This window comes from Ambystoma mexicanum, chromosome 2q (genome assembly GCF_040938575.1).
Source record: "Ambystoma mexicanum isolate Mex_15411 chromosome 2q, UKY_AmexF1_1, whole genome shotgun sequence".
In the NCBI taxonomy this organism is placed as follows: domain Eukaryota; kingdom Metazoa; phylum Chordata; class Amphibia; order Caudata; family Ambystomatidae; genus Ambystoma; species Ambystoma mexicanum.
The window spans coordinates 849,879,274-849,901,148 of record NC_090924.1 but is presented as its reverse complement, the minus strand read 5'-3'; the positions used below and the strand labels follow the sequence as shown (position 1 = coordinate 849,901,148).

General features: G+C 47.3%; 1 protein-coding gene across 5 annotated transcripts in view; it reads left to right on the top strand.

Annotated features, from left to right (window-relative positions):
• The window catches only part of SVIL (supervillin), a 950,451-nt gene that overhangs the window by 788,000 nt on the left and 140,576 nt on the right, over positions 1–21,875 (top strand). For all 5 annotated transcript variants that reach the window (XM_069648084.1, XM_069648081.1, XM_069648082.1 and 2 more), the window contains one exon: positions 14,809–14,984. In XM_069648084.1, coding sequence (XP_069504185.1) covers positions 14,809–14,984 — 176 coding nt within the window. The remainder of the gene's footprint in view (positions 1–14,808; positions 14,985–21,875) is intronic.

Here is a 21,875-nt window from a genome sequence, read left to right as displayed (position 1 = left end):
CTGGAACTATTAGCTGTGTTCAAAGCACTGAAAGCCTTTCAGGAACACCTACAAGGAAAGACAGTGATGGTCCTCACAGACAGCACCACAGCCATGTACTACCTCAACAAACAAGGGGGCACTCACTCTCCAGGACTGTCCAAGCTGTCCCAGAATATATGGAAGTGGGCTCACAAACACAACATGTTCCTACTATCACAACATGTACCAGGGGAACTCAATCTGCTAGCAGACAAACTCAGCAGAGACTTCCCCCTGCCCGAAGAGTACGAATGGCAATTGCACGAAGACATCGTCTTAGACGTCTTCACGCAATGGGGATTCCCGGAAAGAGACCTGTTCGCATCTCTGGAGAACTCACAATGCCAAAGTTACACCTCCAGGTACCCCCAGAACCAGTCCAAGGAGAACGGTCTGTTGATTCAATGGTCAGGGAAATTTGTTTACGCCTTTCCCCCGACTCCCCTTCTCAACAAAGTGGTGCACAAGATGCACCAGGTGCAGGTTACCATGATACTAGTGGCCCCAATGTGGGCCCGGCAGCCATGGTTCGCTCACTTGATGGAGATGTCCCTATCTCCCCCAGTGAAACTTCCCTGCCCGTACAACATGCTGTCACAGGACAAGGGCAGGACACTGCATCCATGCCCTCAGACCATGAACTTAGCAGCCTGGCTCCTGAAATCATAGAATTTGGACATTTACAACTTCCGCAGAGATGTATGGACATCCTCAGGGAAGCCAGAAAACCTAATACTCGCCACTGCTATTTTAGCAAGTGGAAAAGATTTGTCATCCGGTGTAGAGGTAAGAGCATCAACCCGGTTGTCTGCTCTCCCACTAACATTGTTCTGTACTTGACCCATTTACTGGATTCAGGTCTAGTGTTCAATTCCATTAAAGTCCACCTTACGGCACTTTCTGCATACACCACTTCCCAACTTAAAGTGTCGTGGTGGAAAATACCAGTTATCAAGGCCTTCATGTAGTGGGTAAAGAGAATACACCCTCCGATAGCTAACCCAGCTCCCGGATGGGACTTAAATGTGGTACTTTCTAGACTCATGGGCCCTCCTTTCGAACCCATGCACACGGCAACTCTTAAAGACCTCACTCTTAAGACTGCTTTCCTAATAGCTATCACCTCCATTAGGAGAGTAAGTGAACTACAGGCTCTTTCTGTACTAGACCCCTTCGTAACAGTTCACAAGGATAAGGTGGTTCTACGCACACACCCAAGGTTTGCACCAAAATTCATCTCGTAATTTCATGTAAACCAGTCAATAGAACTACCAACGTTCTTTCAAAACCCTTCCAGCTTGGGAGAAAAAAGTCTGCATACACTAGATTTACGCAGAGCTGTCATGTTCTACATGCAAAGAACCAGACCACTGAGAAAGACTAATCAGTTCTTTGTCTCTGTGGCAGCAGGAAGAGAAGGAGATGCAGTTTCAAAGTCCACTATATCTAGATGGATTGTTCAATGCATCACTCTCTGTTACACTCTTGCTAAGAGAGAACTACCCTTCAAGCCAAGAGCACATTCCACTCGAGGCACTGGGGCTTCCATAGCGTTCATTGCAAATGTTCCCCTTGAGTCCATCTGCAAAGCAGCTACCTGGAGTTCTGTGCACACCTTTACAAAACACTACTGTCTAGATGCACACTCTAGATCTGACTCCCAGGTGGGACAGGCAGTATTAAGACATCTTTTCTCTACTGTTCCTTCTCATAACCCACCGCCAACTCCGGGTACTGCTCGCTAGTCTATGCACAGCATGTGATTCTAAGCAGATTAACCAACATCAGAAGACAATGCATTACTTACCGTAAAAGCATTTCTGATGGTTGTATCTGCTTAGATTCACATGCGCCCACCCTTCCTCCCCGCTCGGATGGAAGGAACATAGACATCCATTTTCTATATCTCTCTCTTTTCTGTACTCACTCACACCTTGAAGGCTCCCTCAGGGCAGAAAAAATACAAACAGAGGGACCTCGACGCGTGAGGGATTATGGGCACAACGCACGTCACTATAGGGATAGTGTTACAGACACGCCTTGTCGACGTCCCCTTTTTCGACTACGAAAAACAAAATGCAATACTCCGCAGTGACCACTGGATGTCGGACCTATGCACAGCATGTGAATCTAAGCAGATACAACCATCAGAAATGCTTTTACGGTAAGTAATGCATTGTCATATGGAATGCCCTTTCCGGGGGAAAAGCTTAGTGGTGGTCTGTGTGTGGCCATTTGTGGCAGCTGGGACTGCCTGTCACAGTACACATCTGTGCCCCTGATGTTTCTGGGCAGATTGTCTGTCCAATGGCTATCCATAATTGGATTGCCACTGCTAGTTTGAATGGTGCAGATCTTTACCATTGTTACACCTGGGGGCACTTCCAGTCCATATCTGGGATAAAAGGATGACTGCTGCAGCCATTCAACATATCATTTGGTTTCAACAGTCTTGTGTTGGTGATGATTTAAGTTCTACAACAATTGTACAAAAGATAAGTATGTGTTTTCCTTTATTCCAGAGCTAAGGCTAACCCAGGAGCTGGATACTTCAGCCAGGTTCAACGACCAAAAGGAGGGTGGAATGGAATAAGGAAACAAAGGGACGTGTTCCCAATGTTTTACTATGGTGGACAAGGATTCTGGGGGGAAGGGGGCAATTTTAATGCGTTCAATTACCCCCCTGACACTGATTTTTCCCAGATGACTTCTTGGGACGCTGGGAGCTTACGCTGTTTGATCCAGTGTCAAGTGCCCAGGAGTTGCAGGTTCGAGGATTCTTCCGGCTGAATGGAAAAGGAAACTACCACTCTTTTCAAGAATCCACTGATGCAGACCCCTTCAGGATACATCACAGGTTGGAGGAAGGTGAGTTTCAGTGATACTCACCTGACATAGGCGTCCTTCCAGTCGTGGTCCCAGCAGCTGCTCCAGGACACGTTCCCGTGAAGGTTGAAAGCAGAAATCCGGGAGAAGGATACTAGTGGCCCAAGCTGGCGACCACCGGAATTCCGCACTCTAACGCGGAACGTCAACACTTCTGCCAACGTAGCCCACGAGAGAGCTGGTCAGTCTAACGTGGAGTCGAGAGACGCTTCAAAAGGCTTACGGGCAGGATCCTAGAGAGGGCATTGCGACTAGTTGGTTGCACTAGTTCAGGAACTGTAGTACTGCTTGGGGTCTTTAGAGATCAGGTAGAGGAGCAAGGCTTCACCGGGATGGCTACTGGAAGGGATGCTGGATCATTTGGGGAGTCTTCAGATCCTCAGCAGGTTGCTCTTCTTGGAGAGATTCTTGGCTCCAATAATCTGAAGAAAGGGCTACAGAGGTCCTCTTATCCAAAATTCGAGCTGGAAGCGAGTCTAAGCCCAACAATTGTAAGGATCTGCACCATTCAAACAGTCAGTAGTTGTCCAATCACGAACTACTGGTTTCATATGTGTCCCACATCCAGACTTTATGGCACCATGGATGTGGACTGGAACTGGACGTTTGTCCCCTTTCAGCACCACACAGCTTTCCAGGGCAAGGTTATGACCATGTAATGGCTTTCCTTACCTGAGAAAGCAGAAAGAAGGCCCAACTACAATATGGCCAAAGAACAAGCAAAGATCTTGTGGCACAGACATTTCAGGGCACTTGCCAAGTTTAGTAGCCAAACACGGTAAATGCGAATGTGCACACCATTAATAATGCAAAAACAGTCAAAATGTAACTGCTGTCACCAGCTTGTCTTTCGGCACATATAAACCTAAACAAATATCCCATGTATAAAAAGCTAGGAAGATACAAATGTATCCCCATTGCACTGCACTGTAACTGTTTCCCCAGTACTGATGGTCTTGAAGGACTGATCAATTTCCCCATAAGAACTAGCAAAAGGCAGGGAAAGTGAAGCTGAAGGCTTCACTTCCCTTCAGAAAGTCAGGACAGGATAAAAACAGAGCAATAAAAAGAATGGGCCCCTTAGGAAACTATATTGAGGTAAATTTGCAGAAAGAAAAACCTTTCCCAAAGGGCTACACTATAGAATAAAATCGGGTACATTCTCAGTAAATAAATCTCACAGGATAACATTTGCCTGTTGGCAGCTGTAGAGTGGCTGGGCCGTTCTTCTTTGTTAACGCCAATGATAGAAAGAAAGGCTTGGATGATTCACCAAAGTGTCGCTTAACCAGTTTGTGTACAGTCCTGCAGAGGCAGCGATGTATGCTAGCCACTTGGCATAGTACCATCTAGAGGAGTGGGCCACTCTGGGGAAATGCTCTCTGCTCAATGTGGACACACGTGAGACGGGTAGACAACGCGCCCAGCCTCTAATACTGCCATATGTTTTCTGCAGCTGAGCATGAGTGGTGGTATGGCACTGGATAGAATGCACGCTATTACTTAGAATTCAAATTGAGTACTGCTATGAACTAAAGAGAACTTTATGTAATATAGCATACTATCACAACTGCTCTATTTCTATACTTTTATTGGAATTTGTTTTAATGTGCGAGCACGTTGTTTTTTTAACTTGATAAAAACTTTGGGCCCTCTTGCATATACAAACTTTCACCAGAATTGTCTGTTTTTGCTCAGTGTAAGATTGGGTAAGATTTTCAGTGCTAAATCTCCCTCACTTGTGAGACCCCCAGAACTTTTTGCTGGACCGGTGCGTTATGTTTCCTTATACCTTGGTGAGTGAGAACCTTTTTCCATACTAACAGCTTTTTCCTCTTTTTATGGGTGTCATTTTTAAGTCTCTCCATATTGTCTCTTGGATTTTATCCCTTTTGACAACTTTCTGGCATATACCTTTTATTGTTGCTGGGTTGTCATTTGGGGTCCCCTTTTAATTTTCTCTGGCTAACCTTGTGAGAACTACAGTTCCCAAGGATCGAAAGGATATTTAAACTTTATTTTGGTGAGACCAGCACATCCCACTGTATGTGGTGTGCTGGGGAGATGGTGTATCCCCTTTCTCATTCCCACTAACATTTCTGTTACAGGGAGAAGCTTACCATAAATGGCTGGTAGCGGTGAACCTTTTTACCATTTCAGTGCATCTTTTCTGCTAGATTGTTCCACAGCTGTGGTATAGGCCTCCATCGGTGCACATTTTTACCAAAATTGCTCCGGTTTTCTTTTTTTTGTGCCACTTTTGAGTTTCTTTTCCTTTCTTGGTCCTTCCCCTTCTCTTCAGGATGAGACATTTAGTTGTGCAGGTTTTGCCTTTGGCAGGAGATCTTGGGCAATCCCACCCAGGCTCCAGAGTATCTGGGACAGCAGGAAGCGAGGGAGTACTTGGTCTTCCAGCCTGCCTGCTGGGATCCAGTTCCAACTGGGAGGTTGACTGTCCTGAAAGGACTGCCACCCCCTCAGGTTTGAATGTTGCATGCCTCTCTGGTTGGCAGGTTTCCTGTATAAAGGTCAGATCCTGGAAGCTGAAGTTAGTCAACCACTGGATCCAAAACCGAAGAGGAAGATGAACAAAAGCTGACTGAGGCGATTTCCAGCAACCGGAAAGCCTGCTGTGTAATCATAGCCTGCTGTTACCCTTCATTCCAAGCAACCTGGGTATCCCAAAAAGGACGTCCCCAACCCAGATCCACGAGACTCAAAAGGACCTGCATTTCGAGCCATCCCACGTCTCGCTGCGACCTTGTGGGGCTGCAATACCCCAATACCCTGGGTCCTCGAGCCACCTGGTGGTGCACAGTCTACCGAATTTAGAATCTTGCTAAAACTTTGGGGGCATCCTGCTAGACCTCCAGGCACAAATCGAGTCTTTGAAGTCCCCTCACCAGAGTACTGGATCTCTGGTATGTCCTTATGGTTTCAACAAAGTTTTGGACGGATTGGGCCTTTCCACGATGATGCGCTTGAAATGGGCAACAGGTCTCCTGGTATTGGGGTTCTGCCGCTCTGGAAGCTCCTATGACCTTCGGAAGATGGCTCGTTTCAAAGTTCGTCTTGGGACTGGTTGTCCCCACCAGCCAAAAGAGGAGTCGTCCTCTTCGGAGCACCTCTGCCACATAGAAAACAAGGTCAGGACAGCAGTTGTTGCTTCACGGTCTTCCAAAGGGTCTGCAGGCATCTGTGGTCATCTTCTTCGGTTACTTCTGTTTCCTGTAGTCGACTTGCTTTACACTCCAGAAACCTCACCTTTTTTACAGTTCCAGCTCACTCCTCTGCAATCTCTCAGCATTTTACAGAAAGGGGCGTTTGTTTGTCCAATCAGGACAACCAGACCCCCTGTGGGAGCTGGACCTATGCAGGCACTCTGGCAGACAAAGGACAGGGGGGGTGGAAGACTCCCCACCTCCCCCACCCCACACTTCCTGCCTGCCCAGACACTCTGGAGCCTAGGCAGGGATACCTACTGGTTCCTGCCAAATGCAAAACGCACACACAGACCTCCGCCCTCCCAGAATGGTAGACGGGCTAACAAAGTACAACCACGCTAGTAATGGCGAAAAAAGAAGGGAGGCCCCAAGTTGGTACTTGGGTGCCCCTATTGTGCACTACCGGGGCTATGGACATAGACTGCAGTATACAAAATACACAATAGTTAGTAGAACACGTCCAATACCACCAGCCAGAAGTAGGCTAAAAAGTCACAGAAACAGAGAGAAGGGCGATACCCAGTAACCCCTTGGCACTCCACTGAAGGTGGTGTGTGCCAATCTCGGACTATAGAGTTTTGTGAGACACTAAGTATCTCTCTATCCACTGTAGTTACTTAAGGATATAGAAAAGAATCTTAAAGGAGGACCATGAGGGTCCCCAGCAACGCTGTCCATAAGGAGCTGTGTGCTGCAGTAGTAAAACACAGATGCCTTTAAGAGCTATGGAGCAGACAGACTCCATAGTACAGGACGATTACAAAGAATAGAGTTCAAAAAGACAGAGCCCACAAGAATGACTGAGTGGAAAAAGGCTCCACTCATTCAGGATTGAAGGAAAAAGGTCCAGAAGTCCAGCAAAAAGTGCTAGGGGTCTGTCTCACTAGAAGAGGGGATGAAGCACAAGAATGATAAATCTCCCTAACCGTCCTGCTGCAAACTATTCTTCTCTAGTGAGGTACTGTGTTGGCTGGGGTATTACTTACCTTAATCCTTTTTGTGATTCCTTTGTAGCTTTTGTGTGTTTCATATGATTGGGAGTCCTCTTGTTCAGTTCACCCAGGCCCACTGCTGGAATCCTCCTATGGTATCTTTTTTTCAAAGCCCCTGAACCCAAACTAACTCTAAAGTTGAACTACTTACTTGTTTTAAAGAGACTTCCATAGGATCTCTGACCTTTCCTACAGCTGTTCCTATTTTGACCTTTCTGCTAGACACTAGAGTACTAGTGACCCCCCTCCCTGCCACTGAGAACACTCATGCTTCAAGAATAGGGAAATACTTACAAGGTGTGGGCCTTTTGCCTAAGAAATGTAGTAAGGGTTTACTTGTTAAAGAGTTGGTTTGGTAACTGGACCTCTGAAAAAGGGAACAATTACAAAAGTTCTTACTATGTTTTTTAATGTGCTTTGCGATTCTGAAAACTGTATATATAAGGTTATCTTGCTCACCTGTGAATTGGGTCCCCCTCTTCCCAAAAGTAATGCTGTTGGCTTCACTTTACTATTTCTTTTAGATTATAAAGATATAGGTTCACCAACTGGGCCTTGCTTCCCCTGACCTGCTGTTTAGCCTGTCTAAAATAAGTCTACCTTGGCTTTTACCTACCTTGAATAGCTGTGTGCAATTCTTAATGTGTAGTGTGGGTTTTACTAACCTTGGGCTGCTTTGTACCATCCTTAAATAAGTTGGAGAGTTATTGCTTACCTCAATCTGTGTTCCACTGATCTGAAAGGCAACTGTAATAGGTTATTACAACATTAGGTCTTACCTAGTATAGCTGAGTGGTATCCTAAATGTAGTTCAAAATTTACCCTGTTCCATGAACCTGTGTTCCACCATTCAGAAAAGTATCCTGGTAACAAGTTTGGTTTACTAAGTGATTCTTCAACTGCATGACTGACAGGGTCTACTACCCTTGACTTACTGTAAAGAATACTTTTACGTCCCGTCTCCTTTCCTCCATACTGTATGGGCGTCCCTCGTGAGGGACTGTAGACGGAACCTTTTTTCACCAGAAAAATGTTCCCCTTTAAATTTAGAAGCACAGCCCTGGGAGCATGCGCTTGCCTGCCTCCTCCCACCGGCGCCACTCCTCTGTCCCCTTTTCCATGTCGACGGGAACTGCCCAAATTCACAAGTACTTCTGGGTTTGGCTTAGGCCATGTAATACCATGCACTCTTCCCCGGATATTCTTATATCTTTCTTTTTCTTTTCCATTAGGTACTTCGTCCTCTTCCATGCTCCTCCCGGGCGCATTTCAACTTCAGCGGACTTCAGCAGGTGTCCATCCTGTGAGGGGCTCCTCCCTACATCCGACCCCCATGCTCTTTGCCTCTGGTGCCTCCGGTGCCTTGGCCCCAACCACAGGTGGGAAGGCTGCTCCGCGTGCAACGCTCTGATTACACGTGCACTGAACAGGCTAGCTAGGTGGAGGGCGCTCTTCCAGAAGTCCCCTCCGGAGAACTAAAGGACTTAGTCAAACATCACTTGAGGCCGAAGGTAAGGCCTCTATTTACCATCGCACCCTGTAAAGGCGACTCTTTCCCAAAGAAGTACCCGACCGGGAGGAACCCTTCGGGTTCTAGCACCAGCACACGTACTGAGGCTAGTCCAGTTACCGGCCTCGCGGCCAAGGGCTCTCCGGATCCTTCTGGTGTCAGTGCTGACGGACCACAAGGTTCTTTTACCGGGCTTACACCCGAGAGGCTATGCCCTAATACTGGCATGTCCGAGGGGGCGCCTTCACACAGCACTACTGGCAGCCCTGCCGAGGGCAATACGGCTTCCAGGTCATGACCTGATGTGCGGGATACGCCTTGGACGGGGCAGGTTCCAGCAATCCAGGCACCACAACTTCAGCACGTGGCATGCAGCTCAACAAAATGGCAGCCGCGCCAGGCAAAATGTCTGCTCGCCCGATACCCCCTCTGGCAGAGCGGGTGGAGGAACGAGTCACAAGGTGGGACTGGTGTCAACCAGGTATGTGGCCTACAGTTTATCCATCAGCAGCGCAGGGCAGATTCCCCCTGCACCCCTGGCCGAGTGTGCCCCTGCCCCAGCAGCCGTTAGCCACTCTGTCAATATCACCTGCCACCTCTACAGCCTCAGGTTCTTCGAAAGGTTTCTATGGCTGATGTGAAACCCACAGATGGGGGCCATCCTCCAGGATGCCATCAGGGACATGCTCCCCCAGGTCACCCCACCAGAACCCATAGTCATTCCTCCCATGGCTCGGGCGCCACAGGCCCCCCGCGCAGCCTCCGCTGCCCCAGCCGGCTCCTCAGATTCCAGCTTCCCTGCCTCCCACAGTGCAGCTGGTGCCTACGGCTCCGGTCTCCACACCGCAGCCCATGGTGCCCAGCACTCCTCCACCAGCTCCAGACCCTCCAAGCACACTGACTAACACGAACGAGAAGGAGGTCCCCGACACGCCATCTTCAGCCAGGGCCTTCCCCGAACGCCTTGCAGGTTTTTGCAGAATATTTGGGCCTGCCTCAGCCCGAGGTAGAGCAGCCCGAGGAGGGGGGCTTGGCAGAAGTACTCACCCTAAGATCCCCCTACCAAGATTGGGATCCCGATGCAGAAAAACGTAGTTGCCCTGGCCAAGAAGGGGTGGCTCAAGCCACACTCGGCCCAGCCTACTAACCGGTGCGCAGACGCCAAGTATAGGCAAATGGAGGGGATACACTCTTGCTTTTGAAGCATCCTCAACCGCACTCTTCCGTGATCGCTGCGGCGTCACTCTATTCTAAGCCTCAGTCGTCCTCGACCACGTCGTCCTCTACGCTGCTAGGCAAGGAGAAAGTCTTGGAGGCGTAGGGGAAAAAAGCTGTACTCCAACGCCTCCTTGCACTTGTGTCAAGCCAATGCGGATGCCATTCTGGCGGCCGTTAACCAAAGGCTCTGGCAGGAAATCGCAGACTTCCTCCCGGAACTTCCTCCGGCACAAAGCCAAGCGCGCTTTAAGGCAGGTTTAGGAGAAGCCAAGCTGGTAGCTCAGGACATCATGGAGTACACCGTGGCCCACATTGATACCTCTTGCCGGGCCATTTGCATTGCCACGGACATGAGAAGGATGGCCTGGCTCCGGGCTACTAAGTTTAATCCCGATGTCCAGGAACGCATATTAGATCTTCCATTGGAAGGCAGTGACCTCTTCCACTTCATCACGGATGAAGAATTATAAAAGAACAGCTTGCAAACCGCAAAGTCTTTATTCTTACAAAGACCACGCCAAAGGCCTACACCCAGTCACAAGGGGCGCGCATTTGGTGGGTTCCGGGGTTTCCAGGAACGAAGGTCCAGGCAACCCGACCGCTCTGAGTCAACCCCAGAGGTGGTAACAAAAGGTGGGGCAAGGGATTTTTCCAATACCCCTCCTCCGCAGCAGCCTCAGCGGGAAAGAAGGCATGACACACCCCTTCGGGTCCACGTGTCTCTGGTGGGGGGGTGGGGGGGCTTGCCTTTCACATGCAGTTTTGGCGCCAGAATTTTTGGGACCCCTGGATCCTCTCTGTAGCCTCCATGGGGTACCGCCTACCGGTACCTTCCTCTTCTCCTCTCCCACAGATTAGGATAACAACTCTGCTGGCCGAGATCTGGTCGCTGTTCGAGAGCCCGGCAGTGGAAGAAGTCCCTGCCTCCCAGCGAGGCTTGGGCTTCTATTCCAGTATTTTCGCCATACCTAAGAACCAGGCTGGCCGGAGAGTTGTGTTGGACCTTTCCACCCTCAATCTCTCCCGCCCTCTGCAAAAATTCAAGATGGTTACGCCAGCTCTTACTGCAGGGGAGACTGGATGTGCTCCCTGCATCTGAAGGACGCCTATCTACACGTTCCGATTTGGCAGCCCCATCGTTCCTTACTGTGCTTCAGGATCATGGACTGTCATTTCCAATACAAGGTGCTACCCTTTGGCCTCGCTGAGGGTATTTACTGAGGGTATTTACGAGGTTAATGAATGCCGTGGCAGACTTCCTGAGGGATCAGGGCCATCACGTCTATCCATACGGCCATCAAGAGAGCCACTAATCACCTCCTATCCAGACCAGTCACCTCAGCCTAGTGGTACCAACACCTATTTGGTCGCATGGCAGCGGTTGGCCGTACCCCACACGAGACACAGGATGAGGAGATTACAGCTGCACTTTGCAGCCTCATGGAATCAGGAGAGGAGCGCCCAAGTAGAGTCAACATTTCTCCCTCTCTCCACTCAGACATTCAATGGTGGTCAACCTGCGGCTGGGCAAGCCCTTCTGGCATCCGGCCCCTCAGGTCACAGTTACTACAGACTCTTCCTTAGAGGGCTGGGGAGCCACTCTGGACAATCTCAGTGTCCACGGTGTCTGGACTCGACAGGAGCAGGAGTCCCACATAAACTGGCTAGAATTGAAGGCCATTTGGCTGGCTCTCAAGGCCTTTCTCGCTCTCATTGAGGGCAAGACAGTCCTTATCCAGACAGACAACTCCACCAGCATGTACTATGTCAACAATCAGGGGGGTACCAGATCCCCTCCGCTGTGCAACTTAGCAGTCAGCATGTGGGAATAGGCTCTGGAGAACATCATCTACCTCATGGCTGTCCACTTCCTGGGGGAATCCAACCTGGAAGTGGACAGGCTCAGCAGACTGGGGACAGACAATTACAAGTGGCAATTGAACGACCTGGTACTGGAGGACATCTTTTTCAGGTGGGGGCTCCCCCAGGTGGATCTGTTTGCCTCTCGGGAGAACAGGAAATGCCAGCAATTCGCCTCCTGGCAGGGGCATGGCTCCGGCTCTCTGGGCGATGCATTCCAGATACAATGGTTCGATATCACGGCATATGCCTTCTCACCCACACCCCTGGTCCACAGGGTGATCTGCAAGATAAAGGAATCTCGGCACCTCAGTATCATCTTGATAGCTCCTTGGTGGCCGGCGAGACCGTGCTTCTCTGAGCTACTCAACCTCTCGGACAGACCAACTATTCACCTACCACTGGACCCAGCTCCTCTCCTAGCCCAGCAGGGGGGCAGGGTTCTCCACCCTGCTCCTCACAAACTAGTGCTCAGAGCGTGGTTCCTGAGCAGGTCACACTGAAACACTTGAGCCTCTAGCAGGCTAACTTAGAGATCATCCAGGGCGCTAGAATAAAGGCTACTAGGAGCCAGTATAAGAGTAAATGGTCTAGATTCTGTCATTGACCCGACTCCAGAGACATTAACGCCCCCCGACCCCCTTAAGTGCTCTTTGGATGACGGGCTCTTTTTCGGTTCACCTCGCCCACTCTGCTGTACAGGTGGATACATGCTACACCTATCTGGCAGCCATAGGGGCTTACAGGCACTCGGAGGAGGGCCTCTTTTCCTACTCTAACCCGGTAGTTAAGAAACATCTGGCGGGCCTCCACAGGCTGTACCTGCCTTTAAAGAAACCACACCCCATGTGGGACCTTAATGTTGTGTTGGGCGCCTTGGTGCAAAAACCGTTTGAGCCAATGGTGCCCACGGACATCAGACTGTTTACCATGAAGACAGTCCTTCCAGTGGGCATCACCTCGGCTCTGGTGGCTTCAGAGCCCTACACTACCTTTCACAAGGACAAGGTCGTCCTGCGAACGCACCCCGAGTTCCTACTCAAGGTTACTTCCTCCTTCCATCTCAACGAGGAAATGGTCTTACCCACTTTCTTCAGAGACCCCAAGGACGAACCTTTGGGGGAACGAGGCCAGGTTATCAGGCCTCCAAGGCTTCCATAGCAAGGTGGATGGTAGCGACCATCAAGGAAGCCTATGAGGCGCAGCACAAACCAGTGCCAGTTAACTAACATGACCATGCAGTCATGGCCAAGGCCACGTCATCGCGTTGCAGAGGAATGTGCTGTGGCAGGTCATCGGCAGGATGGCTACCTGGGCCACCCCTTCGGCTTTTTGTAAGCACTACTGCTTGGACGCTGCCTCTAGGTCAGACGCGGCTTTTGGACAGGTGGTTCTAAGACACCTTTTTTCTTAAGGAGGGTCTCCTCTCCACCCTGGGGCTACACTCGGTTCTAATCGCCCATACCGTATGGAGGAAAGGGGACGGGACGTAAGTGTAATCGTTTTTACTCCCCCTGAAAAGGTGTTCTATTCTAAATGTGTATGATTAGGTCCGACTTGCCTAGAAATAGTTTGTATCCTGAATAAGGTTTATACTTTGGTATGTGTCCTTTTAAGCATTGTGTTGAGTTTTTACATTGTGTTTATGATTCTGTGACAAAGTACTTGCCCCCCGAAGATTTACCTTGGCCTGGAAGCACTTGTGTATAGGCGCTATACAAATGTCCAATAAAAGAAAAAAGAATGTGTAATAAATCTTTATTTTCGATAATACTTCTGGGTGTAAGTGTTTCTGTTGAACCATTTATATGCTACAGGTTCTTTGTCTCTTCCTACAGCCCTCTCTCCCTCCTAAAATAAGCCTGGCTGCTCTGTCTACGCTACCAAATTCTCAGGAGGTACAGCCTTATACCAAAAGTGGAGTTTTGTGCTGTCTCAGTTGTATGGTTTTACTAAGCCCTTAGTTAGACTTCAGAAATACTGTCCTAACAATCAGCAAGATAAAAGTTTCAATCAGAACAAAGTTAACCAGACGGTCTCATTCTTAGATCAATAACACAGTACTCATTTGGTTTGTTTAGTAATTGCATTGCAAAGCACTTTATATGTAAGGTGTTTTCCCGCAAGTGTCATGTGAATAACATTGAAAAATGGCATGTTGTACCTTACAATCTTCAGCTTCGGAATACATTTTAATTGCTAGGTCCATTCCCCACCTACCCAAGACTGGGCGATATGCTTCCAAGTTTCTTCCCATATGTGCTTGTAGATCCCTGCCTGGAAAATTGTCCGCCCTCCCCCGTTAGCTCCCTTGTATTGATCCATTTTGGTTGTCTTCCATCACTGTGTGCTTACATATAGGACTTAAAAAGCACACTGTGGCTTCCCGAAGCTAGGTTCAAGCACAATAAATACCCTAATAATATTTCAATAATTGTCAGTCGGCTAGGCAGTGAATGCAGGACAATTGTTTAAATGGTCAACTATTGTTATAAAATGAGAAATTGTTTAAAAAGACAGACGTTTGGCATAATGATTTTCCAAGATTTCATATAACTCAGGATACAGGTAGTACTGTTGATTCAAAGTAAAAACAAAAATATTTTGAATTTACCAGCTCCCACATGCTTCACTTTTGGTTTGGTGAGTAATGGATGTACTGAGGTGTTTGTATCGTGGGGTTGTGGATGGCAGAAGGGCTGTGAAAATGTCACTATGCCAGGAATGTTCAACCATTGAACACATTCCATGGTTTCCACATCTCTAGTTGCTTAGTCATTTTGAGTTCCTAACCCTGTGCAGCTCAATAGGTGTTTGCTTATCTGCTCTTCTTTTTTAGAAACATTTCAAGCTAATCTGATGAAGTTAAACATCAAGTTTCCTCTTAGAAAGATTAATTGATTTATATTCTGAGTTTTGATGTAGTAGGTATTCTATTCATGCATTGTGTTCTGGCATTTTTCTTTTCTGGCCCTCCATTACAAATATGTTTGTCTTTTTCTTCTTTTACTAAAACCTCTTTGTACTTGACCATAGCTTTGAAAACACTGGTGATTACTATATATTGAAATGCGTTGTTCCTTTTCTGTGTCTCTAGGTGTTGGTGTTCGACTTTGGCAGTGAAGTGTACGTCTGGCATGGGAAAGAGGTGACGTTAGCACAGAGGAAAGTAGCGTTCCAGCTGGCAAAACATTTGTGGAATGGGACCTTTGACTATGAGAACTGTGACATTAATCCCTTAGATCCGGGAGAGTGCAATCCTCTTATACCAAGGTATGGAATCTATACGCAAATATGTGTCTGACGTACTAAACATGACTTGCATGTTTTTATTTTTTATTTGAAATGCATATTGTTTCGTAGCTGACAAAGTGCTGTGTGTTTTCTGTGCTAATTTCCTTCAACCTTGGAGACCCCCAGCCCTTTTCTCGACTTTAGGACTTTTACATTTTTACCCTGGAGTGAGTGAGCCATTTTTCTCACTCTCATTTGTTTTGACCTGATTTGGATTATGTTTCCTTTTGTTTTTAGAGTCTGACAAACTCCATAGGCATCTACTTTCTGTATGGTAGTGTCACAGAGAAATCCTTCAGATTTCTCCTAAGGTTTAAATCCCTTTTCTTGTGTGAACTGCTGTTCCCAAGAATAGTAAAGTGAAATTGACTTTTCTTACCTTTTCTCTGTGTAGGTCCAGCACACACCATCTTGTGGAGTGCTGAGGGGTTACTTAGTAGCCCCTTATCCTCCCTACTCATGTAAAAAAATGTTGTAACCCTCACTACTTTAAATGGCAGGTGGCAGTGGTTTAATGTTCCTACCATTGTGCTTTTCTACTGCTGGCTGAATCCTAAGCTGCGGTCTAGCACCTATGGGTGACCATTTAGTCAAAATGGCCCAGGTCTTCTTTTTTCGCCATTTTCTGTTTGTGAGGTCTTCCTTGGGTTTTACTCTGCACACCAAACCAGGTTTGAGCCCTTTGTTTGTTTTGATTCTGGCTCCAGTGTGTCTGGAAGGGCCGGGAAGTAAGTGAGAGGTTCCCGAAACTCCCCTTTCCTTAGTCTTTAGGAATGCTTGAATGCATCCAGTTCTGATTGGCTGGCTGGTTGTCCTTCAAGGACAGCCACCCTGCTGTTGGAGTGACAGCTAGGCTGTGCATGAATGTGAGAAACCTCCTTAAAAGGCGAGGGGTTTGGGACTGAAGACAGTCGACCACTGGGAAGAACAACCCAACAAAGAAACCGTGAATAAAGCTTGCTGCATCCTCCTGGACGGTTGAAATGCCCAGTGAAGCCCTGCTGCTGTGCTGAAACTCCTTTTTCTGATCGACAGGTGAAGCTCCGGAAGGGATGACTTCTTCCCTTGGGTTAGTGGGCCCAACTAACCCTGAGACTAACTCCACCGGACCATCTTCCCTGACTGGCTGTACTTCTTTATTGCTGCAGGAACCGAGTGCCAGGTGTCAAGAAATCTGTAGTCGAGTGCAACGTCGGGGATCTTGCCAGAAGCTCCAGGAGTCTGCCCAGGACCCTCCAGAAGCAGGACGACCAGAGCTCGAGTCCTCTCACCAGAGTGCAGGAGTGAAGGAAGACCAAACGGTACCCAAGATCTGCAGTGGTGGTGTTTACCACTCGCTGAAACCGCAAAGTGTCGCTGACCTGAAAAGAGCCGACCTCCGAATTGCTGCCACAGGAGTCCTCCAGACGTCCTCTCTTGTTCCTATGACTGAGGCCCAGGAGAGAACTGAATAAAAGGCGAGGCTTTTGGCTTGGAAGGCAGAGTCGACCACTGGACAAAGGAACCAAATAAGAACTTGAAGAGGACGCTCCTGCAACTCCTGGACCATTGGTTTGCCCAGGGAAGCCATGCTGCAGTGCCGAAACGCCAAGTTTGCATCGACAGAGAAGCCCCTGCAAGGACGACTTCTCCCCTTGAGTTGGTGGGACCAATCAACTCCAAAGTAAGCCACCTGGACATCCATCTCTGAGCTGGTTGAATTTCCACAGATTTTCTACTGGAAACCGTAGAGCCTGGGAGAGGAACACCAGTTTGTGTGTGTTACTTTTAAGTTGGCCAAGAGCTCCAGGAAGATCCTCCGGACTCCCAGGAAGCAGGACTGAGATTGCGGGACCCCAGAAGCAAGGAAAGTCCATCTCGACAGCCAGGAACCGCAGTGTTGCTATTTGTGGTAGACCCGAGGAGCTGAAACACTGAACAGCCACTGAAAGTGAAGTTTGTCGGTTGCGAGTTTTACCCGTCCCAGTGCATTTCAGGAGTCCCCCGACGTCCTCCCTCTTGTCCCCATGACCGAGGCCTAGGAACAGTGAGATCTGCAGAGCTGAACATGCGTCGTCTGCTGGACCTTTTCTTCACTTTAAAGGTACTGTACAAAGTCTAAGAGAACTTACCTCTTGCTGTGGAGTTGCTTGCCTATTCTACCACTCATAAGTCTAACAGCTTGTGGCCCTACATTGACTCATCTTTTTCTTCAAAGACTTCTGAACCATTGTGCAAAGACTTTTCTACTTAACTTCAAATAAGTGTTTCAGCCTGTCTAGACTCTTGCCTATTGACTTTGGCTTAGCCTGTGTTAACTGAATGACTCTTATTGGGGGATCTGAAAGTATGTGCCTACTTGAGAAATATTTGTGTTATCTTGTTTGCTCTAATAATATCTCCCTTTTGACTTTCTCTGAACTAATTCTGAATGCCAACAGTAATAGCAATTGAAGTCACCTGAGGGTGTAGGTCCATGCTGTATGCCATCCCAAATGGGTACTTACTGATTCTGAACTAAGAGATTGTGTAATTTTGAAGTATATTTGTGTGGTGTTTTAACAGTGCTCCCTTCTGAAGAAGGCTTACATTAACTGACTGGTAAATACATTAACAATTGTTTTATCAAGAAACCCTGTGTGTAATTGTTTGCTTGGATACTTGTCACTGTGAACCTCTGTGTAACTCCGCTACAGCTCAAATTGACCCCTCTTGAGATAAGCCTGGCTACTCATCCACACTACCAACCTGTGTAGTACAGACCTATACCAAAGGTTGGGTTACTACTGCCAGTTGGTCAGGGTTGTTGTGCACCCTATGGGTACTGCATACAATCTTGCCTAACAGGGGGATATCCCAGCAGCTCCGACTTGGCAGCGTGGGAAGTCATTCTCCACAATAGACTACATCTTCTTGTCACCAACCCTATTCTCCAGCTGTTAATCGTGGAATATTAAGCCCGACGGCGGAAGTGACCATGCACGCCTAGAGTTGGTTTTCTCTGATATGCCCTTCACACGGATGGATAGACCGCCACAAGAGATGACACTAAAGAAGGGGAAAATGAGGCTGTTTAAGTAGAAGTCAGACAGTCAGGTTTTAAACAATAACCTATCGAGAATCCCAGAAGACATCCAAATGGAAAATTGCCATCCAGAAAGTTTCGTAAAATTTATTTGGTCCATTACATCGCCAAGCCAGGCAACAGCAAAGAAATTCCAGTCACACTGCCACTCCTTTGATGAAACCTGGGTGTAAAAAAAGAGGCTAAGACAAAACTAAGAAATTAACCCGTGAATATAAACACTGGTCATTGGGTCGCAAAATGCTACGTCCCCAACAAGATGGAGAGATGATGCTGAGCATAGTGAATACAAACAACTTTAATAACTTTTGGTCGGTTATCAACCAGCTGGAAACACAAACTAGCAGTACCCAATGTAATCTGGTGTCGGAAACTAAATGGATTGAATATCTCACACAGCATTTTGAAAATCCCTGTAGTAATCACCAAAGAGTTGGTCTAGATGGCCCATGGCCGCTGCACTTCGAAGAGCCGGATATTGCAGACGCAATAGTTAAATCTTCATCCTCTAGAGCTGCTGGCCCAAGTGGGCGAACATATCAAGTCCTAAAGAACAACATAACCCTATGGTCAAGACTGCTATACTGGCTCTTTAAAGAGATCCTCAAGAGGCAAACTGTTAGGCAGAATTGTACTACAGGTGTAAGCAAAACCAACCTTTGGTATAAGTCTGTACTACACATTTTCTGGTAGCGAGCTGAGCAGCCAGGCTTATCTCAAGAGAGAATATGAGCAGTACAAGATGTTACACAGACGTCTTACAATCACAGTGGTTCAAGTAGACCCTCTCAAGGTTTCTTGATTAAACACTTATTAATTTATTACACAGTCATTTAGAAAATATTCACTAGAAGGAGGCAACTTAATCATACACAAACACACTTCAGTACCAAACCAATATGTTTCTGAGTGAATTAGGCTCCCCTGAAATAGGAGCAAAATGGCATTTCAGTCACTTTAAATAGGAATACAAAGGCACAAGTTAATAAAATAGATCACAAATACTTTCTTAGGCAGTGCAAATAGTTTAGTTCACTAGAGGACTTAATTCAGTTCAATAGGCCTAGGCCAAAATCAATGGGCTTGTGTCTTGGATAGGAAAGAGCAGTTCTTGTAGTAAACGGTAAAGTCTTTGCCAAAGTTATCAGGAGTAGTTTGTACGAAAAAGAATCATATGTTGGGGTCACAAGCTGATTAGGCTTGCAGGTTGGGAAAGTTTCACAAACTTTCACCGCGTGAGGTAAGTTCTCTCAATCGAGTTGGCACAGTACCTTTAATATGAAGAAAAGATGAAGCTGACGACGTTGGTTCTTGGCAAGTCCTGCAGATCTCACTGTTCTTGAGCCTCAGTCATGGGGACAAGAGGGAGGACGTCGGGGGGGGGGGGGGGGGGAGGCTCCTGCACTGCACGGGGACTGGCCAAACAAGCTGGAAGATCTTCGGTTTGAGTAGCTGCCGTCAAGCACACAAGCTGGTGTCCTTCCCCCTGGTTAAACCTAACCATCTCCGAGAATGGTATCCAGGTGGCTTATGAGTTGATTGGTCCCACCAACTCAAAGGAAGAAGTCGTCTTTGAAGGGGCTTCTCTGTCAAGATGAACTTGGCAATTTGGACCTTCAGCAGGGCTTCACTGGGCAAACCAACGTTCCGGGAGTTGCAGCAGCCGTCCTCTTCCAGCTCGTCTTCGGTTCTTTCGTTCCAGTGGTCGACTCTGCCTTCCAAGCCAAGAGACTTCGCCTTTTAAACAGTTTACTCCCTCTCATTCCAGCCTAGCTGTCACTTGCCGGACAGTCAGCCAGCCAATCACGGCAGAGTGCATTTGGGTTTCCTAGGAGACTAAGCACAGGGAGTTTCAGGCACCTCCCTCACTTCCTGCAATTAGCACATTCATGAGAATTCTCCCTAACATAAACATTCCCTCCATCATGGAAAACTGCAATAGTCATCCCGTTCTTCAAGTCGGCGAACTATCGCCCGATCGCCAACCTCGATATAGAGAGTTAATTGTTCATGAAATGATTGCTAAAAGATCTGGAAAGTTAGGTGGAGAGGGCGCATAGTCTGTCTAAATTCCAGACAGGCTTCAGAAGAGGACTATCAACAGCTTTGAATGGATTAGTCTTGAATATCATCGGTGAGAAAGCCAGGAGAAAGGGAGATCTACAACTGTATAGAGCCTTGGTGGATCTCTCAAAAGCATTTGACCAGGTAAACGGGGATCGTCTTTGGCTTACATTACAAAGCTGGGGAATTCCTGAATACATCTTGCCAATATTAGTGGAATTGGACAGAAATACCACACTAAGAGTGAGACTCGATGAACAGGGGCACTTGTCAGACCCAATTGGGGTGGAAAGAGGAGTACGACATGGCTGTTTGTGGGCTCTTCTCTTTTTCAATCTGTACTTGGCAGACATGGGCAACTCCTTTTTGAATCGACAACACTGGCCAATCCGGAAATAAATGGGAGAAAAATATGCTAGCTGGCCTATGCTGATGATATCGTCCTGCTGGACAAAACAGCAGTAGAGCTACGTAGTCTTTTGACCAAGCTAGGAGAATACGCCAGAGAGAATGGTCTTTCCATCAATCCGGAAAAATCAAAAATATTCATTTTCAGACAGACAAGAAAGAAGGTCCTCTATGCCCAATGGACTTTGGAAGGCCAGAATATTCCAAAGGTGGAAGTAGTAGTATACCTAGGCTATATGATCTATGCGTTACCATCAATAAGCAGGGTGGAACTGGACATAAATGGAAAAATCAAGCAGTTGATACCTCAAATTAAAAAATAAATTTCAAATACTGCTAATTTTCAATCCTCCCTTTTACTAAATATTATGTGGCCAAGGTAGTCCCAGTAATTCTATAGGTCTGAGACCAAACCTCTACTTTGGAAAACGAACTGGAAAAAACTAGAAGGATTAATCTGGAAAAGAGTCCTTGGGCTCCCAATGTGTCTCCCAATCCCCTGCCTAAGGTTCGAGTTGGGGATGAAGTCCCTGGGTTCTTTGGCAGGCTGGAGATTGTTGTTTCTCTTTCGGCTAATCATGACTGCACAATCGCATACAATGTATGCTGATCTTAAGGCCCACCTTGAGCACTCCAAATCACAGCTACTATCTAATTTGGAGTCAAGGGTCAGGGACATCCTGAGGAAGGCAGATACAGACTTGGAAACACTAATTGGTAACCCTGCAAAAACAAAAAAAAGCAATTGAACAAATGGATTGGATCACAACAATTGAAGATATGTGGAGCTTGGCCCTTTCAAACACATTCCTGGTGGTAGATGAGAAACTGGGGTACCTCCCGAAACAACTGGTGAAATTTCCAGATTGGAAGGAAAAACTTCCTCAGAATCCGATTGAATCTGGTACACACCGGAGAGGTTCTAGCCAGATGGGGGCAAGGAGAGGTCACTCAAAAATGGTGTGAAATTTGCAAGAATCAAGCAAAACAAAGACAACTTCTGATGGATTGTGAGGGGCTTGGCACACAGGGGAAGCTCGGTTCGATATATTTGTGGAGAGTCTCGAGAGAATACTATCAGAAATGTTTTGAAACAGACTGATTTCGGGATATGAGACTGCGCCGACAATAAGTGTGGTTCAGGTCTTGAGAAGAAGTGACATTCCAAGTTTGAATACGCTCTGCTTTAAATTCGGCTTCCGTTCTTAGATCTTCCATCCCCTTTCTACCTTCCATCCTGTTTCCCCCTTTTTGCTGCTGTTTTTGATTCTTTGATAATTTGTATCTATGAATGTTTATAGATATCTAAAAAGAAATTGGTGAATTATTTTATT